General features: G+C 44.2%; 1 protein-coding gene across 1 annotated transcript in view; it reads left to right on the top strand.

Annotated features, from left to right (window-relative positions):
• LOC144691836 (arsenite methyltransferase) overlaps positions 1-20,044 on the top strand; it is a 40,493-nt gene extending 20,449 nt beyond the window's left edge. Inside the window, exons 5-10 of the mRNA XM_078560376.1 lie at positions 157-226; positions 7,626-7,707; positions 9,348-9,479; positions 9,756-9,898; positions 16,239-16,361; positions 19,831-20,044. Coding sequence (XP_078416502.1) covers positions 157-226; positions 7,626-7,707; positions 9,348-9,479; positions 9,756-9,898; positions 16,239-16,361; positions 19,831-19,965 — 685 coding nt within the window. The 3' untranslated portion in view covers positions 19,966-20,044. The remainder of the gene's footprint in view (positions 1-156; positions 227-7,625; positions 7,708-9,347; positions 9,480-9,755; positions 9,899-16,238; positions 16,362-19,830) is intronic.
• The last annotated feature ends 1,184 nt before the right edge of the window (positions 20,045-21,228 follow it).

The following is a 21,228-nucleotide window of genomic DNA, read 5'->3' as shown; positions in this document are numbered from 1 at the left end:
TGAGTAAGGGTATCCAGGAATAGGAGCTAAGGCAGGCTAATTGAGTCAGGTTACCAATCAGCCATGCACAAGGGGCGGAGTGGCCTCCTTTAGACCTTATGAGCCAATTAAGTGCATTTTTAACTCCCTAACATCTTCGCTCGTGTTTTCTTTCAGCTCAAACTGTGTCATCTGCCTGTGCCCAGACAAGAAGGCAGTCTTTGAAGAGGCCTACCGGGTTCTTAAGGTTGGTACTGTGCTCTCGCTGGGGTCCAGGTTGCTTACTGTCCTCAGCATCAAATGCCCCATATACTGAGAGGGCCGGGGCATTTCAGAGGCTCAGAGATCTTCATGCGTAAAATGCTTTGCCACTGAACCCATCATTTCACTCGACTGCCCACCTCGCTTGTGAAGTCACTCGACAGCGCCTTCCAAACCCATCACCTCTGCCATCTAGAATGAGCAGCCACATCAGAATGTCACCACCTGCAAGTTCCCCTACAGAGTCAAACACCGTCTACACCGCTGGAACTACACCGCTGTTCCTTCGCTGTCTCATGGACAAGAACAGTTCAAAGAGGTGGCCCACTGCCACTTCCTCAAGGGCAATTAGGAATGTGCAATAAATGCTGGCCTTGCCAGCGATGCCCACGTACGCTCTGTGAATGAGTTTAAAAAAAGCTCTCAGGTGGGGATTTTATGACGAGCGTAGGCACTGTCCAACACTCAGGCCTGGTCCTGTCCCCACCCAGTGTTTATAGCAGCTACATGGATAATCAGGAGGAGAAACAAAACTGATTCCGCCACCTCCTTATCCCCAGGACCAATTGCAAGGTCAAGATCAGAAGCTAAGCAAGGGAAGGATCATGAGAGGGAGGTTGCGAGGTTGTGGGGGAGGCGGTGGAGGGTGGAGGAGATTTGCCCCCAGAAGCTGTTCCTGTGTTCCTCTCAGCATAAATCATGGTTGGCCATCCTCCCAGTGTCAATAACGGTTGGCCAACTTCCACCCTGACCATAGGTAACATGTGCTGCAGAAAGGGGGAGGTGATGGCCTAGTGGTATTGTCACTAGACTAGTAATCCAGAGGCCCAGGGTAACGATCTGGGGACCCGGGTTTGAATCCCACCACGGCAAATGGTGGAATCTGAATTCAATAAAAATCTGAAATGATGACCATGAAACCATTGACTAATATCCTTTAGGGAAGGAAATCTGCCAGCCTTATCTGGCCTGGCCTACATGTGCCTCCAGTACCACAACAATGCGGTTGGCTCTCAAATGCCCTCTGAAATGGCTGAACAAGCCACTCAGTTGTATCAAACTGCTACAAAGCCTCAAACTGGACTGACAACTGGAAATGGCAACAGCAAACTCAGCCTGTTGAACTTGCAAAGCCCTCCTTACTAACATCTGGGGGCTTGTGCCAAAATTGGGAAAGCTGTCTCACAGGCTTGCCAACTGGAGGACTTCAGTGTCCATCACCAAGAGTGGCTCAGTAGCACCACGACTGACCAAACTTGCTGAGTCCTAAAGGACATAGCTGTTAGACCGGGTCTGCAGCAGGTGGTGAGGGAACCAACAAGAGGGAAAAACATGCTTGACCTCATCCTTACCAACCTGCCTGCTGCAGATGCATCTGTCCATGACAGTATCAATAGGAGTGTCCACTACACAGTACTTGTGGAGACGAAGTCCCGCCTTCACATTGAGGATACCCTCCATCCTGTGTGTGGTACTACCACTGTGCTAAATCATAAAGATTTCGAACAGATACAGCAACTCAAGACTGGGCAACCATGAGGCACCATGGGCCATCAGCAGAAGCAGAATTGTACTCAAACACATGGCCCGGCATGCCCCACAATCCCATAACCAATGGATCAGATCTAAGCTCTGGAGTCCTGCCACATCCAGTGGTGAATAATGCTGGACAATTAAGCAACTCACTGGAGGACAAAGCTCCATAAATATCCCATCTTCAATGATGGGGGAGACCAGCATATCAGTGCAAAAGATAAGGCTGAAGCATTTGCTACAACCTTTAGCTAGAAGTGCCGAGTGGATAATCCATCTCGGCCTCCTCTGGAGGTCCCCAGCATCACCGATGCCAGTCTTCGGCCAATTCGATTCACTACACATGATATCAAGAAACAGTTGAAGGCACTGAATACTGCAAAGGCTATGGGCCCTGACAATATTCCAACAAATCCAACCCAGTCGATTACCGCCCCATCAGTCTACTCTCGATCATCAGTAAAGTAATGGAAGGGGTCATCAACAGTGCTATCAAGCGGCACTTGCTCAGCATTAACCTGCTCACTGACGCCCAGTTTGTGTTCTGCCAGGGCCACTCTGCCCCTGACCTCACTACAGCCTTGGTTCAAACATGGACAAAAGAGCTGAACTCCCGAAGTGAGGTGAGATGGACTGCCCTTGACATCGAGGCCACATTTGACCGGGTGTGGCATCAAGGAGCCCTAGCAAAACTGGAGTCAATGGGAATCAGGGGGAAAAGTCCCCACTGGTTGGAGTCATACCTAGCACAAAGGAAGATGGTTGTCGTTGTTGGAGGTCAATCAATCATCTTAGCCCCAGGGCATCACTGCAGGAGTTCCTCAGAGTAGTGTCCCAGGCCCAAACATCTTCAGCTGCTTCATCAATGATCTTCCTTCCATCATAAGGTCAGAAGTGAGGATGTTCGCTGATAATTGCACAATGTTCAGCACCATTCTTCAGATACTGAAGAAGTCCATGTCCAAATGCAGCAAGACCTGGACAATATCCAGGTTTGGGCTGACAAGTGGCAAGTAACATTCATGCCACACAAGTGCCAGGCAATGACCATCTTCAGCAAGAGAGAATCTAACCATCACCCTTGATGTTCAATAAGACCATAAGACATAGGAGCAGAAATTAGGCCAATCGGCCCATCGAGTCTGCTCCGCCATTTAATCATGGCTGATAAGTTTCTCAACCCCATTCTCCCGCCTTCTCCCCGTAACCTTTGATCCCCTTACCAATCAAGAACCTATCTATCTCGGTCTTAAATACACTCAATGACCTGGCCTCCACAGCCTTCTGTGGCAATGAATTCCATAGATTCACCACTCTCTGGCTAAAGAAGTTTCTCCTCATCTCTGTTCTAAAAGGTCTTCCCTTTACTCTGAGGCTGTGCTCTCGGGTCCTAGTCTCTCCTACTAATGGAAACATCTTCCCCACGTCCACTCTATCCAGGCCTTTCAGTATTCTGTAAGTTTCAATCAGATTCCCCCTCATCCTTCTAAACTCCATCAAGTGTAGACCCAGAGTCCTCAAACGTTCCTCATATGTTAAGCCTTTCATTCCTGGGATCATTCTCGTGAACCTCCTCTGGACTCTCTCCAGGGCCAGCACATCCTTCCTGAGATACGGGGCCCAAAATTGCTCACAATATTCTAAATGTGGTCTGACCAGAGCCTTATAAAACCTCAGCAGCACATCCCTGCTTTTATATTCTAGTCCTCTCGAAATAAATGCCAACATTGCATTTGCTTTCCTAACTACCGACTCAACCTGCAAGTTAACCTTAAGAGAACCCTGGACTAGGACTCCCAAGTCCCTTTGCACTCCAAATTTCTGAATTCTCTCCCCATTTACAAAATAGTCCATGCCTCTATTCTTCCTACCAAAGTGCATAACCTCACACTTCCCCACGTTGTATTCCATCTGCCACTTCTTTGCCCATTCTCCTAACCTGTCCAAATCCTTCTGCAGCCTCTCCACCTCCTCAATACTACCTGTCCCTCCACCTATCTTTGTATCATCTGCAAACTTAGCCAGGATGCACTCAGTTCCTTCATCTAGATCATTAATGTATAAAGTGAAAAGTTGTGGTCCCAACACTGACCCCTGCGGAACTCCACTAGTCACTGGCTGCCAACCTGAGAAGGACCCCCTTAACCCCACTCTCTGCCTCCTGCCAGACAGCCAGTCTTCTATCCATGCTAATACCTTGCCTCTAACACCATGGGCTCTTATCATTTATGGCATTTACATCACTGAATCCCCCACTATCAACATCCTGGGGGCTACCATTGACCAGAAACTGAACTGGGCTAGCTATATAAATACTGTGGCTACAAGAGCAGGCCAGAGGCTAGGAATTCGATGACGCATAACTCACCTTATAACTTAGAAAGCCTGCCCACCATCTACAAGGCACAAGTCAGGAGTGTGATGGAATACTCTCCAATTGCCTGGATGAGTGCAGCTCCCACAACACTTAAGAAGCTTATCACCATCCAGGACAAAGCAATCGCTTGATTGGCACCACATCCACAAACATTCACTCCCTCCACCACTGATGCACAGTAGCAGCAGTGTGTACCATCTACAAGATGCACTGCAGGAATTCACCAAGGCTCCTATCTCAACTCCACTTTCCCCTTCTTTTCCCATTGTCCTTGATTCTCTCAGTGCTCAAAAACCTGTCACCTCAACAACTGAGCATTCACAGTCCTCTACAGTAGAAAATAGCGAAGATTCACAAACGTATGAGTAAAGAAATGCCTCCTCATCACAGTCTTAAATGGCTGACTCTCTTTACCCTGACTATGAATCCTAATTCTCCAGGAGAAGCAGCCTCCCAGCATCTATTCTGTCAATAAGAATTTTATGCATTTCAATGAGATCACCTCTCATTCTCCTAACATATAGGGCCCTTCTACTCAATATCTCCTCATAGGACAACTACCTCACCCCAGGAATCAATGTAATGAACTTTGTTGCATCCATTATTAGAGTTTGGCTTTGACCTTTCAACCTCCCTTGCTTAGGGTTGTCCTGCCACAAGTTATACTCTCGCCATTGTAGTTCTTTGGTTTGCAAAGGCATCCAACCCTTCCCACCACTGTGGACTGCTGTGTCTAAGGAAGTTCAGTCAACATTAAGGAAGCTAATATTACCCTCCATGGTGTTGGGATGAAGCAGGGTAAAAGTCAGTGTCACTAGCTAGGGCATGCTGCTGAAGGTATATGTGCATTCATTTTATTCATTCATAGGATTTGGACATCGCTGGTAAGACTAGAATTTATTGCCTGACCTCACTTGTCCTTAAGAAGGTGGTGAGCTGCCACCTTGAATACAGCCCCATGCTAGCCCATTTCAGAGGGCACTTCAGAGCCACCTTCATTGCTGTGGGTCTGTAGGCCAGACCAGGTAAGGACAGCAGGTTTCCATCCATAAAGGAATAATCGTGAATCAGTTGGGGTTTCACAGCAATCCAGTAGTTTGATGGTCACCAATACTGACACAAGCTTTTTAGTTCCAGATTTATTTAACTAACTGAATTTAAGTCCTCCAGTTGCCATAGTGGAATGCGAACTCACACTCTGGTTAAATAGTCAGGTCCTCTGGATTACCAGTCCAGTAACAGGACCACTGTGCTACCAAACCCCATATGGATATCTAGGGACAGAATTAAGCTCGACTAGATGCCTGTCTCCACGACCGTGGTCAAATAGCCTGTCAACATTGCCCGTCACACATGGCAACTTAGACAGGTTACAAGGAGGCTGCTTGTTAGTGACTTATTAACTTTTAAGTAATTTCTCAAGATAATGCAGCTCAAAGACATTTATTCCTTTCAGAAGAGTTAATTATACAATGATAACCAGGACCATAATAATTACATTAGAACTAAGCAACACCAACAGTACAGTGTGTTAGAAAATTTGCATTGTTACAGTTCTTAAGCTCAAAGGCTGATCAGGTCTCTTTTTCCATTACAATAGGGACTATACTTCAAAAATGCTTCATTGGCTGTAAAGCGCTTTGGGACATCCTGTGCTTGTGAAAGGTGCCAAATTATACCATTCTTTCTTTCTTGCTGAACTCTGAAGTATCTATTCTAACAATCCCTCTTTGTACCTTTCATTCACTATGGCCATGTGAGATTCAGCACATATTTCAAAGTATTACCTCATCCAATTAGCTGCTGTAACTTCAGCTTCAACAAAAATCGCTCCCCTAGCTTTCCTCTTGACTGAATTGTCAATTGAGTCATTCAACTGAGGACAGGGGACAAAGGCCCTTTACAGGGAGATGGTACATGACTGCCCTCGGAGGAGTTAGTATGTGGAACCATAGCTTCTCAACTTGATCATCAAAACATGTCTATAGCTATCTCACTGCAAGAGATCTGTGAAGCTCTCAAGGCTACACAAACAACAATGGTTTGTGGCATTTACAGAATTTCGTAATCGGATATAACACTGTCATTGGGTTTCATTTCATTGGAAACAGAACTGAAACTGACATTTCCAGCCTTAGAAAGTATTATGAATATTTACCTCACAGAATTATATCGAATATATATCACAGAAACAGGCCATTCATCCCAACCAGCCAATGGCAGCATTTATGCTCCATTCAATGTTCCTCCCATGCTTCCTCATCTAACTCTATTAGCAAACCCTCCTTTCTCTGCTCCCTCATCTTATCTCCTCTTCATGCATCTACATTACAATAGGGACTATACTTCAAAAGTTCTTCATTGGCTGTGAAGCACTTTGGGCCATCCTGTGGTTGTGAAAGGCATTACAGAATCAACTACTCCCTGTAGTGAATTCCCAGCACTCTCTGGGAAAATGAGGTTTCTTCTGAATTCTGTATTGGATTTCTTGATGACTATCTTACATTGATGTTCTCTCGTTATGATCTTCTGCCCAAGTGAAAACACCCTCTCTGTATCCACTCTATCAAAACGTTTCATAATTTTAAGTAACTCTATTAGGCCACCTCTCTGCCTTCTCTTTTCAAGAAAAAAGAGACCCAGTATCCAAAAAATTGGCCACTTGGCCCAACACATCCGTGCCAAGGTTTATCTTTTACACAAACCTCCTCCCACCCATCCATATCAAACCCCATTAACAGCCATCTAACAGAAACCCACAGAGCAAGGAACATATATCCCCGCAAATTTTTAACATTTATCCTTTCATGGGATGTGAGCATTGCTGGCAACACCAACATTTGTTGCCCATCCCTAATTGCCCTTGAACTGATTGGCTTGGTAGGCCATTTCAGAGGACATCTAAGAGTCAACCACATTGTTGTGGATCTAGTGTCACATTTAGGCCAGACCAGGTAAGGATGGCAGCTTTCCTGCCCTAAAGGGGCATTAGTGAAACAGATGGGTTTTTAACAACAATCGATAGTTGTCATGGTCACCATTACTGAGACTAGCTTGACATTCCAGATTTATTAATTGAATTTAAACTCCATCAGCTGCCGTGGTGGGATTTGAACCCATGTCCGCACAGCTGTAGCCTGGACCTCTGGATTACCCATCCTGTGACATCAGCGACATTATACTACCATCTCCCCTTATCTTGGAACTCCCTCACAACAGTGTGTGTTTACCAACACTACACAGACTGCAGCTGTTCAAGAAGTTGGCAAGGGACAATTTAATGCTGGCCTCTCCAATGACACCCATGTCCCATAAATATTTATTTTTTAACAAGCCAGAAATTAAAGGAACCAATGCAAAATAAATGAATATTAGCCCACTTTTTACACCATTGGTGCCTAAGAAACTATAATTGAAGAAAGGAGAGGAAATACTTGCGAAGAATAAATTCTCAGGATTATCTTGTCTGTTACAGGAAGGTGGAGAGATGTATTTCAGTGACATGTATGCGAGTGAGCCACTGGATGAAAAGCTGAAGGAGGATTCAGTGCTTTGGGGTAACTGTTTTTTCTCCCTAGATCACTTTTCACCTCAATGTACAATGCACTGCACAGCCCATTTGGCTGACTGGGGTTGTTAGACTAATTCTAAGGCAATGCATACTTCAAACACCACTACCTTATGCAGTGTGAACAGAAGCTAGTTTTTACAGACTAATTTCTATCACCATTGCCCATAACCTTTATGAGGTCCAGAATTTGCCGGGAAAATGATGGCAAGTTTAATGGCACTTTATTAATCTCTCCAGCAATTTGTGGCAGGGATGAGATACGCCGTGAGTTGTGAATCACCAGATTTTCCGGATAATTTGCTCCTCTGTGCCAACAAAATAAGAGCCTGCCCTCAACTTTCCCATGAATGCCAAGAAATTTCTGCGTTTGCAAGGTCCATTGAACTCGCCACAGAAAGTTAGGCCTCCTATTTAACAGTGTAAGGACACCTTTAATGAGGCGACTTATGTTCCTGCAATGCCAATCAACCTCTTCAGCTCAGAAAGGGAACAATTGATACCGCAGAGTCTCATTCCTGCAGGTAGTAAATTGTTGCTTGAGGTTTTTAAAATTTGAAATGTTTTAATTCATTTTCTTACTTTTCCTTTTCTTTTCTCTTTCTCTTTTAGCTTAATCTTTCTTTCCCTCACTTTGGGCAGAGGTTAGTGTTGGTGTTGGGGGTCCTGCCTACCGTTTGGAAAACTGTTAGTAAAATTGTGTGGTTTTTTTCTCTGGGAGGCCCTACACTATTTAACTGCAATCAGGCACTTACCTAGACAGCATCGGGCCTCCCACTCGATCAAGGCCACAGTCGGGTTGGAATGCCGTGTCTGAGAGCTGCCAGCCAATCAGACGTCAGCATCTCTCCAGTACCGACAGTGCCCCTGGATCCTGGAAACAGGTAAGTGTGGGCAGAATGGGGGTCATGGAGAGGGGGAAGGGGGGATTTTGACACAATGGGAAGGGCTGTGGCTTTCAGTGGGCCTCCCTTCCCACTGCTGGGGCCCTTGGTTGGGCACTGAATGCCTATGATTGAGGCCCTCCTTACCCCAGTAGGCCGCTGGGGTTGGCTGAGTGTCTTTCAGGAAACACAGAAGAACCAGTGTGAATCCCGTTAAATCCTAGTTCAGGAGTAATTTCTTTCAGGTGGCTTGTTAATGAGCCCAGTTGACATCCCGCCACCGGTGGGCAGGATTCAGGCGTCAGGCTCTTCCCACCCCCTCTCCCACTAAAGGCGAGACAGCTTTCCTGCCACCGGGAATTAGACATGCAGGAGAATCCCACCTGATTCTCCTGGCCCTCCCGCCATTCCAGCCGGCTCCACTAAATTCCACCCTTTATTTCCCTTTCTCTAATTTGACTCAAATTCACTTGATTTCCTTTTCAGTTCATTCCTCTTCTTTTTCTTCATCCTTATCTCGTTGGCTGAGGCGATTCACTGTTGGTCCTGATTTTCACTAAGTTCCCACATCCTTTCACACACTCCCACACACCGTAGCATATAAATTTGTCAGACTGCAGGATGAGGGTTGAATTCTAACAAAGGGGACACGTTGCAAGAATCCTTACTCCAGTAGTTGTGGCCTATGCTGAGGGACATGAGACTGGGCTGACAGTTCTCAAGGACTTTATCTTGTTGCGGACAGGAGAGGGACTCGCAGGTGCTCTCTACTGGAAGGATTTAATCAGCCTGGTGAAGGAGCTCGGATTCAGTACACCATACCTTGTCACTGCAAGTCACATTGAAATCCACAAGGATGAACTTCTCCAAAAGACTGGTAAGTGGCTTTGTTGCGGTTACTATGCTCTTACTCTTTGAAGAGCTATCAGCCAGTAACTCAGTACTCTGTAATACTGCCAGTCCCCTATTACTCTCCGTAATACAGCCAGCCTCCTATTACTCTCTGCAACAATGTCAGTCCTCTATTACTCTTTGGAGCACTGTCAGCCCTCTATGACTCTCTCTAATACTTTCAGTCCTCTATTACTCTCTGGAAATCTCACACATTACATTGGCTTGCTCTTTGACCCTCTATGATAATTTTCTTTTGCAGGAGTTGTGAAGTATGCGTCTGGAACTTACCGCTTTTTCAAACTGCCTTCTGATGGGAATGTCAAGAAAGCTTGTGTCACGTATAAAGGGACAGTTACTGGCCACCAGGACCAGCTGATGTTTGATTCTGTTCACGCTTTCAAAGTAAGGAGGCTTAATCGAAACCGTAGCTTTATATACTATATCCTTTGTTAGCTCACACCACCTAGAGCTAAATCAAAGCTCGTGATGTATGTTGAATTATATTGTTTGGTTAATTTGTCGGTGAGTGATCATTTCCCCCTATTACCATGGTAAAGATCAGAAGATTATCTGAGCTTATCCTTACATCTCTACCATCCTCCTCCCATTACAGGGGTGTTGTGCATGAACTCCTGAAACTCCAGTCAGGCTTCTGCCCCCTTTACAGCACTCAGACAGCTCTCATGACATTTTCTGTTGTCCTCATAATCTTTCAATAATCTGTATGCAGTCACAGTCAGCCACACCATTCCCATCCATTGTCTTTTCTCAGGAGACTGCCCTTGCTTTGTTTCACTTGTACTTATGCATTAATAGTTGGAGCACTCTTTATCAAAGATTTCACTCAACATCTCTGTATCACATACCTAGAGGATATATCCTTGGCCCTGCGGCCCCTCCTCTTCTGCTTCTATGTACTAATCCTTGGTCAGTCATGTTTCAGTGGGTAGCACTCTGGCCTCTGGGTCAGAAGGTTGTGGGTTTATGTCCTGCTTCAGTGATTTGAGCATGAAAATCTAGTCTGACTGCCGGAGGTGCCATTCCAGCCACACACTGGGAATGTCAGCATAGAATTCTGTGCTCAAGTCTCTGGAGTGGGACTATGAACCCACAACCTTCTGGCTCAGAGGTGAGGCCACAGCTGACACCATGGACAGGCTGTCAGCTTCTTTCTGGCAATCCTGCTGCTGCAAGACTGGCGACCAATGCCTTCTGACTGAGACACTGCCGTAGAGCCAAGGTGTCCCTGATTACTCTGGACAAAGCTCGTTTCACACCCAAGCCCTGAGCCCTAATCGCCTATTCTAAGTTGGCCAGGCCCACCTTGGCTCCCTTCACTCTCTCCCAGTAAGTTTTGCAGGGATTGTTTAGTTTTTATTGAGGGATTTCTTTGGTGAGGTTATTCTCCCCACAGCTTGCGCATTTCCCTCGTGCAATTTGGCTTGGAGCCTGAGATTAACGGAGAGACAATTCATTCCTGAAACCTGCGCTGCTCTTCAGCTGGCCAGCAGGTGGTGGGCAAGAGTAGACTTGGACTCAAATGCCTCCAATTCTCTTTACTGATTGTTAGTCTAGTGGATTCCTGCCTCTCCTGAATTTGGACTTCCATTATATGGAATTTCAAAGCACAGACACAGGCCATTCGGCCCCAGCAACAGGACGCTGGTGTTTACTTTTCACATGATCCTCCTTCCACCTTACTGCATCTAGACTTATCAACATATCCTTCTATTCCTTTCTCATTCATGTGCTTGTCCAGTTACCCCTTACATGCATCTATGCTATTCACCTCAAAAGCCGATACGGTAGTGAGTTTTACATTCACTGGGTAAATAAGATTCTCATAATGTTCTTGTCTGCGAACTGGAAATACTGAGAAGTCCCAGATCCCGAGTGGCTCTCAGCTGTGAAGACGATAAGGGCTATTATGAATGGCTCCAGTGACACTGGACGAAGGAGGCAGACATTCAGCTGGAAGTCCCAGTTGTGACCGTTACCCAGTGACATAACCCCTTGGAGGAAAATGCAAGCTTCTGGAGGTTGGCTAAGGTTAGGATTGCGTTCAGCTGTGGTGCCTTTAGGGTTGCATGATTTTACACTCTCTAAGCTCACCCAGGAAGATTGGCCATTTAGGCGAGGTAACAGCAGCCTAGTGATGTCTGTGAACCATACTGGGTACAGATTCACAAATCGTCACACAGGTTAACAAAGCCATCTGAAGAAGCAAACAGAAAAACTGCGTTCATTTCTACAGGGATAGACTGGAAAAGCAGACAAACTATCTTAAGCTTACATAACATCTTAAACCCAACTGTGAACAGTCCTGGTCACCATATTATAGAGGCACCTGAGAAGGTGTATAAAAAAAGATTTACTGGAATGAACTGAGAGGTTATACCTCTGGGCTGTGGCTCTTTTCTCTAGGGAAGAGAAGGCTGAGGAGGTGACCTAATATAAATATGATAGGGTTCAATAGGATAGACATAGAGAAGATGTTTCCACTTGCGCACGAGACAGCAACTAAGCATCATAAATATAAGGTGGTCATTATTAAATCCCATAGAACTCAGGAGAAACGTCTTTACCCAGAGTGTGATGAGAATGTGAAACTCATGGGCATGAGAAGCATTTGCAGCGACTAGGGTAGAATAAGAGGAAGCCAGGTAACAGGTGGGAGAAAGGAATAGAGGGATATGTTGACGGGGTTAGATAAAGGCTCGTTTAGACTAGCATGGACATGTTGGGTTAAATTGCCTGTTTCTGTGCTGTAGGTACTGTGTTATGTAACTGAACTGGTTTATCAGTTCCTTACAAAAACACGTCACGCAAAAATGCAGCTCCTTTTCAACCAGCTCCAGGAATGTGTGATCTCTGAGTCAGACAAGGCTTAAGAAAATTCTTTTTACAACCTCACCATATCATTCAGCCTCTGTCTCTTTTCAGCCGCTACCTAAGACACCTGAAAAAGTCAGCCTAAGTGAGAGGCAAGAAGATGTCAAAGTTTCATTGGGTGTGGCTTAAAGGTTTGAATCAGAAGGTTGTGGGTACAAATCCCACTCTACAGACTTGAACACAAAATCTCACGTGACACTTGTGGTGCAGCACTGAGGAAGCCCTGCACTGCTGGAAGTGCCATCTTTCAAATGAGACATTAAACCAAGGCCCCATCGCCCCTCTTGGGTGAATGCAAGAGACTATTCAAAGGAGAGGAGAAAGGGGTGTTCTCCCCCGTGTCCTACTTAATAGTTATCCCTCCACTGACATCATTAAAATGTTTGAATTGGTCATTCATTTTAATGCTGTTTGTGAGAGTTTGCTGTGTGTAAATTGTCAGCTGGATTCCCTGCATTACAACAGTGACTACACTTCAAAAGAATGACCTCTTTTCTATAGAAGGCTGAAGAGGGTCGATAGAGCGTTGCATAAATGTAAGACAATTTTTGTTCTGATGGATATTTGTCTCCTTCACTTTTCAAACAAAATATTACAAATTATTTATACCACAGAAGCAGTCCATTCGGCCCACAAGGTCCATGTGGGTGTTTATAGGGACATAGGAACAGAAATAGGCCATTTAGCTGCTCCAGCATATTCTGCCATTCAATGAGATCATGACTGATCCGCAATAACTCCAAACACTTCCCTTTTCCCCATACGCATTAACAGTTAACAAAGATCTATCAACCTCAGAGTTAAAATTAAGAATTGATTTAGCATCAGTTGGCATTTGCAAAGGAGAGTAATTTTATCATTCCATCTGTATGTAATGTTACCTATACTTATGTCATCAGAAAATTTGGATATGTGGCTTTCTATCCGTCATTTAGGTTGTTAATAAATACAATGAATACTTGAGGCCCCAGCACATACCATTGTGGGACACCACCAATCACACCCTGCTAATTATCCATTATCCCTACTCACTGTCTCCTGTTACTCAGCCAATCTCTGAACCAAGTCAATAATTGGCCTTTTATTCCATGAGCTTCAACTTTAGCCTCACAGTCTCTATGTAAGGAGGAACATTATGAAATGCCTCCTGGAAGTCCATATAAATAACATCTATAGGTAGTCCCCTGTCCACCACTTTAGACACCGTTTCAAAACATTCGTCAGGCATGACCTACCCTTTAAAAATCCAGGCGGGCTCTCACTGATCAGCTGAATGTTTTCAATGTGTTCAGTCACCCTATCCTTAATTATAGAGTCTATAAGCAAGGGAGTGAAAGTTTATTGGAGGTAGGCGGCAATGTGGAGTTGAGGTCACAATCAGATCAGCCATGACCTTTTTGAATGGTGGAGCAGGCTCAAAGGGCCGAGTGACTGACTCCCGCTCCTAGTTCATATGTTTGTATGTTTCTCTCTTTCAAACATTAGACTGAACTCCATCATATTGTGCTGAATTATCCACTATCAATATCCTGGGGGTTACCATTGACCACAAACTGAACTGGACCAGCCACATAAATAATGTGGCTACAGGAGCAGGTCAGAGGCTGGGAATTCCACAGAGAGTAACTCACCTCCTGACTCCCCAGAACCTGTCCACTATCTACAAGGCCCAAGTCAGGAGTGTGCTGGAATACTCTCCACTTGCCTGGATGAGCGCAGCTCCCACAACACTCAAGAAACTTGACACCATTCAGGACAAATCAGCCCACTTGATTGGCAGCCCATCCACAAACATTCACTCCCTCCACCACCACCGATGAACAGTGCCAGTAGTGTTTACTATCTACAAGATGCACTGCAGGAACTCATCAAGCCTCCTTAGACAGCATCCCAAACCCATGACCACTACCATCTAGAAGGACAAGGGCAGCAGGTACATGGGAACACCACCACCTGGAAGTTCCTCTCCAAGCCACTCACCATCCTGACTTGGAAATATATGCCTTTGCTTCATTGTGACTGGGTCAAAATCCTGGAACTCCCTCGCTAACAACACTGTGCGTGTTCCCAAACCACATGGACTGCAGCAATTCAAGAAGGCAGCTCACCACTGCCTTCTCAAGGACAATTAAGGATGGGCAATAAATGCTGGCCTAGCCAGCGACGCCCACATACCATGAATGAATTTTGAAAAATCTTAGATAAGTAAGCACAGACCATTAGGCTGTTAATTACATCTGGCTCATTATTCATTACTTTCCCTATCCCTTGGTTGGTTTTCAGACATGTTACTTCAGAAAACTGTTCTGGACACACCCAGGAAATTCAATACCCTTCTGATATGCTAGTCTGCTTATCCCGATCTATGAAAGTCAAAATCTCCATTAACACCCCTCTATCTTTACTACATGCTTGTCTAATCTCAGCATTTATACAGCTACCACTTTAGAACTGCTACCAGGGGGCCTATACATAAGCTAAAGTGCTAAATCCCTTTCTTCCTTAATTCAACCCATTAAGTTTACAGAGCCTGCTTACCTCTTGTTATATCATCTCTTATCTTGAAAGTGATTTCATCCTTAATTACCAATGCTACTGTTCCCCCTCAGCTATTTTCCCATTGACCTTATAGCCTGGTATATTTAGTCCCCAGTCCTGACCATCTTGCAGCATGGCCCTTAATTGCTACCATGTCATATCCTCCGAGTTGAATTTGTGCCTGCAATTTGTTCAATTTGTTCCTTGTTTGTTTCCTACATTACAGTGACTGCAGTTCAAAAATACTTCATTGGCAGTAAAACACTTTGTGACACCTGGTGGTCAGGAAAGGGGCTATAAAAGTGCAAAGATTTCCTTCTTTCTTACATTCTATGTGCTTGAGTAAAGAATGCTTGTTTGGGCCATACTTTAATGTGTTGTTCTGCTCTAATCCTTTACTCACACATTTCTTATTTCTTACTCCTGGTTTAATCACTTCACAGGTTTTTTGTTTCCCCTTAACCTGCAGTGCCTAAATCACAACTTCTGAATGTCACCATTCAGAAGTCCTTCTGAAAATCTTTCCTTTTTGTTTCTTTTTCACTTGGACCTCACCCCACCCCAATTGCTAGTTTAAAATCCTCGTGACCAGCCTATTTATCTTTTCCATTAGAACTCTGGCAGTATCATTTTTGAAGTGTCATAATGCAGAAAACATGTCAACCAATGTACACACAGCAAGCTCCCGCAAACAGAAATGTGATAAATTCCCGGATAATCTGTTTAGCAACGTTGGTTGGCAGGTGAGTATTGGCCAGGACACAAGGGAGAACTTTGCTGCTCCTCTTTGAAGTAGTGCCATGGAACATTTCTCAGCCACCTGGGAGAGTGGACGGGGACTTATGTTTAATGTCTCGCCCTAAAGACAGAGTAGTGCTACCTCAGTACCTCACTGGGAATGGCATCCTGGATTTTTGTAAGTGCCTGGAATGGGGCCCAAACTCAAACCTTTAAGCCCTATTTCAGATCGTGTATGTTATAAGTATTTGTGCCTATTTCATTTTCAGGATGTGGGCATCACTGGCGATGTCCATGCCTATTTGCCCTGGCTGTGGGTAATGGTGGAAAGCTGAATGCTTGAACTGCCAATAGCGGTTTAATGCAACTGTTAACTTTCTAGGGGGTAGCTAAAAGTCAATCACACTGATGTAGGACAGAAGTTAGAAATGGAAAATGATGTAGATAAAAATTAACCTAGATCATTACGAAAGAGAAGGTTACAGATACAGGGGCGAGGACGACGAATCAGTCATCTATCTTTCGATTTTACTTGTAGTATCTCATTTTCAGCTGCCTCATTTGTTTCGCACAGAAGGACAAAGCCGTGGAGGTCGATGGGGAGCTGGCCATGGTGCTGAAGACCTCCCGCTTTGCCTCTCATTTCGTTATTCAACCCATTGAGTGTGAGGCATCGGTAAAAGACGGCATTCAGCAGGTAAGGGAAAACTTTTCAGTCCCGATCTCTCTCAAAAAAATGAACTGCACACAGTTCTGGAAGTTGTCAAGAGGGTAAGCGTCATTGAGTCACATAGGTTTTAGATTTGACCTTGGTCTATGCTAACTTAGTACCTATTCCTCCTGAGCTGCTCCTGAGCTTTGGGTGGGGGTAGGCGGTGGCATAGTGGTATTGTCACTGCCAAGTATTCCAGAAACCCAGGGTAATGCTCTGGGCTCTCAGGTTTGAATCCCACCACAGCAGATGGTGGAATTTGAATTCAATAAGAATCCGATGATGACCGTGAAACCATTGCTGATTTTTGTAAAAACCCATCTGGTTCACTAATATCCTTTAGGGAAGGCAATCCTTAACTGGTCTGGCCTACATGTGATTCCATAGCAATGTGGTTGACTCTTAAATGCCCTCTGAACAACAGCAATTAGGGATGGGCAATAAATGAATTTTAAAAAAAAACAATTATCCATGTCATGCCTCAAATTACTAGTGAATTAATCCTGAAATGTTAATTTGTGAACAACATCCATCTGATTTGCATTTGAATGAATCAGCAATATCTGCTACCACCATCTCGCTAGCTTGTTCCATAAATAGACCTCTTGCTTACTCAAATTTGGGTTGGGAAATGAGAGGTAAACTGGCAGCACAAGGCATTGAGAGGGGAGCCCGACATCTTCCCAGTACCATGGAATGTTCCCGGGGTGGTGACCTCAATGGTGCAGCCACCCATTGACTGGAGGAGGGCAGATAATTAAACAAATTAAGTAGTAAAGTAAAGGTAACTTCCTGCCCCCACTGGCATTTTACTGGCATTGGGAGGGGCCGCTGCCATGTGGGGAGATTGCCGGGTGAAGCCTGGCAGACTCCAATGGGTTTCTGGAAAGGGAAGCCTCCTTTAAGGCCAACACCTCCATCACACAGGCTGCAGCAGTTCAAGAAGTAGGTTTACCACCATCTTCTCAAAGGCAATCAGGGGATGGGCAATAAATGCCAGCCTTCCCAGCAACACCCATATCCCGAGATCAGATACAAGCAATCTTAAATTCCCAAGTCTTTCCTCAAAGACAGACGTTAAACTGTTTCTGGGTACATTTATTTTAAGGAGCTTGTCCTTCAGAAACTGCGAGAATCTGTCAGAGAAGACAGGCGTAGAACTTACTGCTCCCTATGTTAATGTGCTGTGGACAGGGAAGGGGGGGTGGGGTGTGTGGAGGGGGGCAGAATACATTGGAGCTTCATCGTGTTTTTCTTCTCCTCCCCTCAGCCAGGCATCTCTACTTCCAGATGCTGTTGCATTTGACAAACTGGCAAGATCAGTCACTCTCCATTCAACAATGTTGCTGACTGAGACCCAATTCACAGTCATTCGGCACTAGTATATTACAGCATTGGAGTTGCTGTTCAAACGTTTTCTGGGGGTGTAGAGGAATTATATAACTCATTATCCATAGGAAGAGCAGAGGGTTATTCAGCCGCTCGAGCATGTTCCCCCACCAATTCGATCATAGCTGATCTGTATCTTAACTCCATCCACATGCTTTGGTTTCATAGCCTTTAATACCTTTTGTCAAACAAGAATCTTTCAATCTCTGTATTGAGGCATTTTTGAGGGAGAGAGTTCCAGATTTCCACCGCCCTTTATATAAAGAGGTGCTTTCTGACATCACTCTTGAACGGCCTGGCTCTAATTTTAAAGTTAAGCCATCTTGTTCTGGACTCCTGTACCAGAGGAAATAGTTTCTCTTGATCTCCCCTATCAAATCCTGATATGAGCATTTCTTTCACCACTAGGACTTCAATGATATATGAGGCTGTTTCAATCAGCTTAGAAGGATTAACTCCAGTTCTAGGTATTATTTATTCTAGGGATCAGAATGAATTTTTAAAAAATGAAAAGTGTATTAAAGCAGCTAATTTATTGGGAAAACCTTTTTTACTCAAAGACTAACTGTTCCTGAATGTAGTTACAATTATGAGGTTTATAAGTAATATTTTGGGATTAAAGCTTTAAATTTAGGGTAAGTGAAGGGAGGTTGTGTGCCCTGTTCTGAAGTTTGCCCGATGGTAAACCTGGGTGGTTTGATTGTTAAAGAGCAAAGGAAGGCTTAGATTGTTTTACTGAGAAGAAGGTGCAAGATAATTACTCTTGGAGACAATGGCATCAGTCTCTGAGCTTACAATGAGTAGAATTTAAGTCCCCAAAGTCCCAGAAAGGTATTGAAAGTATCGAGTTGAAAACTGTAAACTGTCGTGCTATAAACTGTTCGTTTACTTCTAAGATGAAAGGAATTTGGAATCAAAGCTAACTAATTAGCATTCCTATCTAGATGCAAGGTTAATGTGTTTCATGTTGCCGTGGGGAAGAGGGAAGCAGAAGCTACTTTTGAGATTGTGTTACAGGCTTCCCTATAAATCAGTGACTATCACAGATAAACAGCAGTTCTGCGTGGTCAGCTGAGAAAAGAGGCTGTTTTGGCTTTGTGAGCTACCAAAACTGGATACAGGAGAGAGATGATCCATAGTTGAAGAGACACACCCTGCAACCTTCTACAGATTCTGTGAGATTTGTCCTGGCATGGCCAGGGGAAGAGGTTTAATCGGAACAAGTTTTAATGTTGGTGGCGGATTTAAGAAACTCTCCAAAAACTGAGGAGAGGGCCAGGGAGGCAGTCACTTGAAGTTATTAGTTGGCAAAGAGGGGATACAGAAATGTATTGGAAGCTAGGAGCAACTGTGGACTGTTTGCAAAAAGGACTGTGGAGAGCAGGCGACAAGGGTAAAAGGGAAATATCCCTTTCTGTAGCTTAAAGTTAAGTTGCCTATAAAAATAAAATAAATGTTTAGTCAATAGTGCTTTTAATCATTTGTTAGGGTTAAAGGTTTTAACATGTGAAATCTTGACAGGTCATTCTTTCAGCTAGTAACTGGGAGTTTGAATTTCTTTTTAAAAGTTATCTTGTCTCTACAGAGATCATAACAATGTGTTAATTTGAAAGAGATTGTCTTAAAAAGGTCATAGGAACATAAATACTTACAAACTCCTTCACAGTTTTACCACTCCCACCTGAATGGTTTCCTCTGGTTCTGAGTCTTATTTATGCATGTTACTCAGCATTACCCTGGAACTGAATTAGCAGCAGCATCATTCAGTGAGGTCATGGAAAGACCAATGAGAAAATACTGAGGAAGCAGGTACAGTGAGAAGTGCCCATTCAGGGACTGGGGGATGAGGTATGTTGTTGGAGCAGCACAGCAGCAGCTTTAAGCCACAACTATAGAGTTGATCTGGAAGTGCTCAATCTTGCTGATGGATGACATAATATGGGAGGATGTTTCATCCACCAGCATTGGCACGTCTCACATTAAAACAGAGTTCATTGTTACCAGAGGTTTGTTTTAACACAGTTTCTAACTCTAACAAACTCTTTCCCCCTCTCTCTCACTCTAGTATTGCCACCTGAATCCTTTCCTGCTGGCTGATAAACTAGGATCATCCATTCAGAAATGCTCCAAAACTCAGGATGATGGTCTTTGTGCAAATCAGACCAAAATGACAAGCAAAGATGGAGAAACTGAAGGCTAAATATTGACCCTGTACCTTAAAGAAGCCATCTTCTTCCTGCAGATTCACCAAGCTGGAATAAAACAAGTCTGAGGAAATCAAAATGACCATTGTTTTATTTCCTTCTGTTTTAAGACTCCTCCTTCCCCACCCTTCGTCACGTGGTATTTGTTGGGTAAGAGAATAGATAGGCGAGCTGACTTTATTTATTCACATATTCTTTTTGCTCTTGCCAGGTTAAAGTTACTCTTGACTTCCTTATATTATCATATATGAATATAACAAGCAACTTAGAGACTGAGAGCGAATCTGACCAGTTGAACATTATGTAAAGTAACCATGATAGTACACATTCAACCTGTCAGTTGGGTATTGACAGGTGCGTATCTGTCTCACATAGTTAACTTAATTTGGTTGCTTCAGAGCCTTTGGTTCAGATGTTGTATCACAGATTAGGTCTCACAGGAACAGGAGGGGGACATTCAGCCCCTCAGTCTTGTTCTGGTATTTAACTAGATCATGGCTGATCTGTACCTGAACCCCAATTGGTTCCATATCCCTTAATACCCTTACCTAACAAAAATTGATCAATCTCAGTTTTGAAATTTTCAGTTGACGCCCAGTCTCAAAACTTTTGAGGGAGAGAGTTCCGGATTTCCACTACCCTTTTAGTGTGAAGAACTACTTCCTGAATTCCCCTCTTTATGCCCTGGCTCTAAGTTTAAGGTTATACCCCCATGTTCTAGACTCCCCCTATCAGAGGAAATAATTTATTTCTATCTACACTATCAACTCTAATCAGCTTAAACACCAAAATCAGCGCACCCCTTACTCTTCCATACTCAAGGCTTCACAAATCTAGTCTGTTCAATCTGTTCTCATAATGGCATGAAGTGTTGGCTTGCAGATGAAAGGTCCTGCCACCGCAATAACGAGAAGTTGCATTTATGATGAGTTTTTCTTGGAAACTAAAGGCCATTGGTGTGATTCATTGGCGTTGGGTGGAAGATAGATTATTAGGTTGGCTGTCCATTTTACACCCTGTGAGATTATCCTTTCCATTGTCTTCAGGCTGAGGTTGGCGGGGTGCAGGGCATAAAATGGAAGACCGATCCACAGTCATTTGTTTCCCTCCTGGAAAGACCAGTTAGAATTACCCCACTCTTTAATTTAATTCACTGAACAGCACACAGGGCTACATTGCAAAGGGGCTGCCTTGGAGAGAAACACAATACAGTTTATGTAGAACGAGCATAATGGACTAACGAGTGAGGTCAGAGGGAT

This window comes from Cetorhinus maximus, chromosome 16, assembly GCF_964194155.1.
Source record: "Cetorhinus maximus chromosome 16, sCetMax3.hap1.1, whole genome shotgun sequence".
Classification (NCBI taxonomy): Eukaryota; Metazoa; Chordata; class Chondrichthyes; order Lamniformes; family Cetorhinidae; genus Cetorhinus; species Cetorhinus maximus.
This window is presented reverse-complemented; position numbering and strand designations above follow the sequence as displayed.